Source organism: Macrotis lagotis, chromosome 3 (genome assembly GCF_037893015.1).
Source record: "Macrotis lagotis isolate mMagLag1 chromosome 3, bilby.v1.9.chrom.fasta, whole genome shotgun sequence".
NCBI classification, from domain to species: Eukaryota; Metazoa; Chordata; class Mammalia; order Peramelemorphia; family Peramelidae; genus Macrotis; species Macrotis lagotis.
In genome coordinates this window covers 28,648,812-28,656,860 of record NC_133660.1, presented here as the reverse complement: position 1 = coordinate 28,656,860, position 8,049 = coordinate 28,648,812, and the positions used below count along the sequence as shown (strand labels likewise).

General features: G+C 36.6%; 1 protein-coding gene across 1 annotated transcript; it reads left to right on the top strand.

Annotated features, from left to right (window-relative positions):
* Nucleotides 1-1,147: 1,147 nt before the first annotated feature.
* LOC141519083 (putative E3 ubiquitin-protein ligase TRIML1) lies at nucleotides 1,148-7,532 on the top strand. Its single transcript, XM_074231541.1, has 7 exons — nucleotides 1,148-1,564; nucleotides 1,849-1,944; nucleotides 2,513-2,713; nucleotides 4,603-4,833; nucleotides 6,031-6,053; nucleotides 6,228-6,322; nucleotides 6,979-7,532. The coding sequence occupies exons 1-7, from the start codon at nucleotides 1,148-1,150 to the stop codon at nucleotides 7,530-7,532; spliced, it is 1,617 nt and encodes a 538-aa protein (XP_074087642.1).
* The last annotated feature ends 517 nt before the right edge of the window (nucleotides 7,533-8,049 follow it).

Sequence of the window (8,049 nt, the reverse complement as noted above, 5' to 3'; positions counted from 1 at the left end):
AACTCTCTCTGAACAGAGATTAGAAGCACAATCAAAGCCTAAGAGGTCACACCTTTTTGATTCAGTGAGGGGAGGAGCTGACAGGAGTCCTATAAAGGAATGCAACAAAGTGATTCAGTAATTTTGGGTGCTGCCAAACCTCAGGGGAAAGAACTTCCTGAATTGACTATCCTTGAAGAAGGACTAGAAGGTAAGACTTTTCTCCATTATATATTTAGAAAGATGAACATATCTTAGTTCAGTAAATGGGTTGTAGCTGTGGGAGTTAACAAAAAATTTGTCAGTTTTAACTAATGAGTGGCATTTTAGGGGACCAATGATTTGAAATTTTACCTACCTAATACTAGCTCATATAATTTGAAATGTAACTGTGATAACCTTTGGAAATGATATCAGTTATCGTAAACTGAACCCAGAAGCTAAGTTAAACTAGTGTCCTTTGGAAAGACTTGGGAAAAACTAAAAAGTTTTTTTTTAAGAACATAGTGACTTTGACTTGGAGGACAAGAGGAATAAAAAATAGCAGGAGTATATAGTAGCAGATGGGAGCACCCCATCATTTAGGGTCTCAGGATCAGCTCTAGGTTTCACTTTAGGTTTCCTTGATCCTGGGCCAAAACACATGACTTTATGATAATTTTTAAAAAAATTTTCTTCTAAATGACTAGATTGGGGTAGTAGGGATAGCATAGGCTCTATGATGGAGTGGCACAGAGTTGTCCCCTGAATTAGAATTTAGTCTGTGTCACATAGTGAATTTTAGTTAAAACCACATGTTGACAATATGCCCTGGGGATGGGGTAGGAAGGAGCTGAACCTGGAAAAACTATCCATTGAACCAGAAATAGAAAAAAATAAAATATATCATCTAAAAAAAATAGAGATGAGGCAGGGCTAAGAATAGTGTCATACCTCAGTTCATACTTGCTCTCTGGGTACAAGATCCACATTTCCCTGGTCACATTCAGAAGGTGGCTTGATATTTAGTATTTCTGATCTATCTGCCTCATATGTGCATAGGATATGACTTACTTCTGATACAGGCCCTCAACTGTTTCTCAATCAGTCTGATCCAGAGATTTGTTCTTTAGAACATGTATGTCTTTGTCAAACTTTTCTCTGACTTTTTCTCCCCAGGTCTAGGAATATGAATAGCAAAACTATTTTTGAAAGCTTCAAAGTGAATCTCACCTGTGTCCTGTGCTTGGGCTATCTCACCGACCCATTGATTGTCAAATGTGGCCATACCTTCTGCAAAGAGTGTCTTCTCAGTTGCTGGAAGAAAACAGACACCCCAATAAGCTGCCCAAATTGCGGTGAAATCATAGAATGTGGAGACTTTTTGTACAATAGGAGGCTGCGGAATCTGATTATCACTGGCAAGAAGCTTAGACCTCTCTTATTGCAGAGCATCAGGGACCTGACCACCTGTGACATACATGGGAAAGATGTGACATATTTCTGTGAGGAGGACCACAGACCCTTGTGTGGCCGTTGCATTTCATCCACTGAGCACAAGGAGCACAAAGTCCTTCTCTTGGAAAAGGCTGTTGGTCAGTGCACGGTAAGATGATCTGTTCACTTTCAATCCTAGAAGTGTCTGATTATTCAACTATCTTCATGATCAGTTGGGGACATTCAGAATAAAATAGAAATTGAATTAAAACTTGATGTTTTGGGGGGCGGCTAGGTGGCACAGTGGATAAAGCACTGGCCCTGAAGTCAGGAGTACCTGGGTTCAAATCTGGTCTCAGACACTTAATAATTACCTAGCTGTGTGGCCTTGGGCAAGCCACTTAACCCCATTTGCCTTGCAAAAACCTAAAAAAAACTTGATATTTTTAATAGGAAAAGCTCCAAGAAAAATGGGATATTTTAAATCAGAAGAAGCAGAAATTTCAGACAGAATTGGAATATGATGAAAATAGAGAGGTTCAGTGGGAGGTAAGTATCTATCTTTTTTTATTATTTTTAAGTGTGATAAATGTGGACAATGTCCTTTTTTCTGAAAGCCCTTTTTAGTTGGAATTGTAACTATTATAATGAGAAGTAAATTTCTATAACAAACAGAATCATATTACTAATGAAATATCTCAATACTCATTCATAAGCACTTTGATCAGCAAATGGCAGTAGATTGTTTTAAAAAATATCTCTACAAAAATAGGTAAAAAAAGAAATTTTTTTTCCACTTGACTTTAGACAGTTTTGGAAACAAAAATATCATCATGTGGTGTGCATTCCACAACCCTATTCCTTTCTACAAAACACCCTCTCTGTTTCATTATCAACTAGGAAAAAAAAGTCTCCAAGAGGGAATGCACCTTAAAGTACATGTAAACGAAAACATCAAAGAAGGCAGATAGTAAAGTTGTATCTGTTAATTTGGCCCATAAAGCTGCTCAAATAGACAAAAAGGAAGGAATAACTAGTACAAATGTTTGATGTTGACCTAGACCCTGTTCACCTTGACCTTTCTTTTCTTCCTTTGTTCCAAACTTTTGGGTGATAGTTGGAGGGTTGGAATCTCAAAGAGATGCTTCAATATGAATTTAAGAAAATTCACCAGTTCTTTTTGGAGGAAGAAAAGTTACAGTTACAAAGACTGGACAAAGAAGCAAACTTAACTGTTGAAGAGAAGGAAGACAGTTCTTCCCAAGAGATCCTCAATCTTCCAATGAACTCAGAGAAGCAACCTGTGGAAATGTTCAAGGTGAGTGTTTGATGTAAAGACATATTAGCCCTTCAGAAATGAACAGCAGGATGTACTTGTATTATCACCTCCAGAATGCTGAAACAAAGGTGAGTGACATTTGTTTTTTCATTTGACTCTTCCAAAAACATTTGTACTTTTATGAGTGGGACTGGCTGGTAATCTTGTAGCCCAATGACAATGCATAGAGCAGTGAACCATGAGAGTATGAGAGGATTATGAGTTTTTATTTAGGTTTAGGTATGTTCATTCTCCAGTAGTGGGCCATGATTGCTCATGAAAAGAATAATAATACTATGGTCTGAGAATAAAGAAAAAAATAATAAATTAATCATTTATAAAAAGCCTTTTTATGTGTTGAAGATTTTCCATTCCCTGGGAATAAAAATCAAAGGAATGAATCAATCCTCCTACCCTAGGAGCTTTTCATAAATCATAAAGAGCACTGATAATTACAAATAATACAAATACAAAACAAACAGAAGAAGAATCAGCAAATGTTAATTTGGAAGAGAAGACCACAGAAGTAAAGGATTGGGAAAAGGTGGAGAGTATGAAATTAAAGTATGTTTTGAAAAAAAGAGAAGACCTAACTATGACAGAATGAAGGATGTGCATCCTTTCTCATTGCAAAAACCCAGGAAATTTGACAACATTCTAACACATGGGGATCACTTTCAAATTAGAGATTTTAGTAAAATTTGTTTTTTTCTGTGGAAGAAGCCCCAGAGTATATGGGATATATTTTTTCTGTGAAAGGAGGAATGGGGGCAGGGAAGGAACATTTTCAAAGAGAATTAGAATATGTGTGAGAGTATTGTAAAGACAGAGCCTTTGCCTTTTCTTAGTGATAAGCTCATAAATAATGTTTGTCCTTCATACTTGAAGAACATGCAGAAGGGTGATGATGCCACGACAAGCACATGACTAGGATTTGAGTGAGGGAGGGCTGTGCTAAGTCACCAGCCTCACTTTCTCCTCCAGAACCATCTGGGTGCAGTCACCAGATATGGATCATGATCACTAAAGATGGTCCTGGAGGTGAGGCAGTAAGGATTAAGTGACTAGCCCAAGGTCACACAACTGATAAGTCTCAGAGACTGGATTCGAACTCCTATCCTCCTGATTCTAAGGCCAGTGTTTTATCCACTGCACCACCTAGTAATAAACTTATAAATATATTGCCTCTTTGAAAACTCTCAATAAGAAGGAATAGAAAATGATCAAAAGCGAAAGAACACCGATTGTTTATTGGAAGAGATTTATATTAATGAACAAATGTGGAAAGATATTGGTGTGATTAAAAATTAAAATTTTGTTTCTAAATATAAATACCTGTAGTAAACCTTTGTTATTGAATGAATCTACTAAAATATGTTTATAGAGAATAATTTTCTAATGAGCTTTAGAGAGTTTTCCATGGAAAGCAGAGGGAGTTTTCTTTTAAAGAAGAATCCTCAAATGGCTAGCACAGGGTAATTTCTCTCCAAAACTCTCTAAAGCTCATTAGAAAACTGATATATATATATATTATTTTTTTTTAAGTTTTTGCAAAGCAATGGGGTTAAGCAGCTTGCCCAAGGCCACACAGCTAGGTAATTATTAAGTGTCTGAGGTCGGATTTGAACTCAGGTACTCCTCTCTTCAGGGTTGGTGCTCTATCCACTGCACCACCTTTTTGCCCCAAGAGATACTATATTTTAATGATCTCAGTGAACATTTTGGGCAGGTTGATAGAAAAGATGTTTCTTGTATAACAGCCCCATGATACTTCTCAGATGAGCAATGGAAATTAAAAACCAGCACACATGTTTGATGCAGACCCTGACTTTTATTTACTATTCATTTCTTTACTTTTTTTTTTTTTTTACCAATTTATTTGATTACAGTTGGAGGATCAGGCTAGGAGAAAGTCTGTTGAGTCTGAATTTGAGAAAAAGCACCAGCTTTTGTCAGACAAAAAACAACTACAGTTTCAAATACTGGACCAAGAAGTAAAGGACAACTCCACAAAGTTTGAGGAGAGCAAGACAAAAATGACTGAACAGATCCACAATTTGCAAATGGTGATGTCAGAAATAGAGAAAAACTTCGAGAAGCTTCCCATTGAAATGCTCCAGGTGAGTGCTTGAATTCAAAAACTAAGAATGGTTAAGACAAGACAACAGAAGGTGCTGATGGGGTGGGAAATAGAGGTTTGTATCTCCATTCAAGTGGTTCACTTTCTGGCCCCTTGGGAATTCGACTCTGTTTTCAGAGGACAGGACTAGAGTCAAAAGACCAAATAATTACAACCATAATTACTCAAATTAGACTGTGTTTCATATCCATTTCCTTATCATTCCCCCATTTTAGAGAAGGCCGATTGTTCTTAGCACATTGAGAAACTTGCTTTGTGTTTCATTGCTCTTTGGTATCAGAGACAACCTTGATGACTCCCAGTCTCTTAATATATGTGTGAAGGGATGATCTTTTCAGAGATGTTGCCCTAAATGATTTGATCTCCCTTTGGAAGTAGTGATTTCCCTACTTTAAATGGGAAGATGGTGTGGCATTTTTTTTTCAAATTTTAATAGACAACATTGATGCATCATCAATAGAACTAAGGAATATTTGAGATCCTGACTCATAATATTCTGCTCCCCCTTCAAAAGGAATCAATACAATACTACTACTCTCTTGTGGAATAAGTTGGGACTGATTATTTCTTTGCTTTTTGGGGTTTTTGGAATGAGAAGAAGCATTGGGAGTTTGGAAGACTGGATGGGCAATGCACCTTCTAAGATTAAAGAGATTGAAGTAAGGCCTTAATGTTAAGGCCCCCAAAATACAACCTTACTTCAAGCATCAAACTTCTCAAATTTCAGCTATGGAAGATAAGATGATATCTCTTTAATCTTCGAAGGTACATTGCCACTTTAACAAGGAATGTGTTCCAGTCTTCCAGACACCCAATGCTTTTCCCAATTTCACCATCTGTTACTCCCACATTCAAAGAAAACATCAGGTGGATTCTGTCAAATGAATTTTCTCTACCAGGAGAGGCAGAGGAGATCTGGGCAAGAATAGCACTTCTCTAACAGTGGATTGATTTCCCCATTTTTCAAGGGTGCCAGATAATATCAAACCAATGAAAGAATGTCCAGGGGGTGATTCTTAGCAATTTTGTTTAAATAAATGAACATTTCCTGGAAAATAGTTGTCAGGATGAAAAGAGACTATAGGAACCATGTATGTACTCTCTGAAAAAGATGATGCTATGGGACTTGACTAAGAAATAGAAAATTAAATCTTTCATTTTTTTTCCTTCCCTCTAGGATACAAAAGGCATACTGGAAAGGTAGGTTTCCATTATGTGGCAAACTGAGACAGACATGTATGTCTGTGAAGGACTCTGGTGGATGAAAGGGCTCATTGGAATTGACAGTATGGGAGCCCAGGGCAACTTTTTAAAATTGACATCCATTCCTGAGATTTCTGCAATCCTAGTAATGAAGGTGTGTTTGCCTTATAGGAATGAGGATCTACTTCAAAATCCAGTTGTTGCTTCACCCAGGTTGACTATATATGAGATCCCTGGCATGACAGAAATGCTACAGACTTTCCACAGTAAGTCACCCATAATGACCTCAGTTGACGTTTCAGAATTCCCAGGAGCTTCCCATAAGTTTGCAATGCACCTTATATTGGCACTATAATCTTAATCAAACTGATTATGTCTCAAATTGCCCCTAAGAACTTAAAACCTCCTTGAATACAGCATTCTCTGTAAAAATAAAAAAAAGAGTGGGTAAAAATGGTTCTTCTAATGTTAGAGTATTTATCACCCTGTTTTTTTCAAGTATATACTGAAAAAAAAGTTATGCCAATAGTAGCCTTTGCTTCAGGTACATACTATCTACATAACTATTTCTCTATATCTTTCACTAATCAGCAAGTTATTGTATCATAGGTTGTTAAATATTCAAGGAATCCTTTAGAATATAAAGTCTAACATAAAGCTGAAACTGGGAGAATATGTATTAAAGATCATTCACTGTGTCAACCTCATTTTATAAGGAAACTGAGTTAATAGATGACTATGTCATTCAAGTGTGTTGGAAATAGTACAACCACCTAGAGTTATGTTATATTTCTAGTGGGTGGGGATTGTGACTGGAACTTCACAGATTAAGGTTCTCCCAGGAGTAGGGAATCTGTTTCTTTGTTATTCAACCCCAGACCATGATTTCCAAGGAGAATGATGCCTTTTTTTTTTCCTACAGGAGATCTAACTCTGGATCCTAAAACAGCCCATCCTAATCTTCTTCTGTCTGATGATCTGAAGAGTGTCGAATATGTTTCTGTCCCACAGAATGTACCTCATAATCCAGAAAGATTTGATTTTGTTCTCCGTGTCTTGGCTTCCCAGAGTTTCACCTCAGGGAAACACTACTGGGAAGTAGAGGTGGGGAATAAAACAGAATGGGAAGTGGGTATCTGTAAAGAATCAATTAGAAGGAAAGGCAAAGTGCCTGATTCATTTAGGAATACACGTACCCTTTTAGCATTTACATATGGAAATAAATTTCACCTCTGTTGTTCACATCATGATATTCATGTGTGCCAACCTCTTCATAAGGTAGGCATTTTCCTTGATTATGAAAGAGGACATATAGCCTTTTACAATGCTGCAGATAGAACTCTAATCTGCAGTCCCCCAAATGATGTTTTTCGAGGACCACTTTGCCCTTACTTCTCTCCTTGTTCTCAAAATGGCAGCAACTCTTCTGGACCTCTACGTATCTGCCCCAGGAGTAAAAAGTATAATGCTAACTAAAATGAGATTTTCACATTCAAGTAATTCAAAACAAGCCCTACAATGACTTTCCATCCATTAAAACCCATGTTGTAGTATATTGATAAAGTTATATAACATCATAAAAATAATAAAAACAAAGTCAATCTTTTTTATATTGCTAGTGTATTTCATTGTGTGTCAATAACTAGTGTTCAACACCTCACCAATATCTCACAGAAAGAAATGGTGATGTTCAAAGAAGGCAAACTACAATGCAAAATGATTTTCTTACAGCCCAAGCAATTGGATGTCACATATATAATTGATCTTTTCAAGATATAAACACATAATTTTACATATATATTCAAACATATGTATGTATATATGTGTATGTTTGAGGATGTATATTATATATGTATACATGTGCATGCATAATCAAACACATTTGCATACACTTACCTATGTATACATGTATGTAAGTGACTCTGGACCTTTTCCAAGGAATATTCATTTGAAATGTTTTATAGCAGATATGCATATTTACTCCTTGCAACAC

Coding starts and splice junctions, on each gene's coding strand:
- LOC141519083 (XM_074231541.1), top strand. CDS start 1,148: ATGAATAGCAAAACTATTTTTGAAAGCTTCAAAGTGAATCTCACCTGT. Junction 2,714..4,602: donor AACCTGTGGAAATGTTCAAG/GTGAGTGTTTGA, acceptor ATTTGATTACAG/TTGGAGGATCAGGCTAGGAG. Junction 6,054..6,227: donor ACAAAAGGCATACTGGAAAG/GTAGGTTTCCAT, acceptor TTTGCCTTATAG/GAATGAGGATCTACTTCAAA.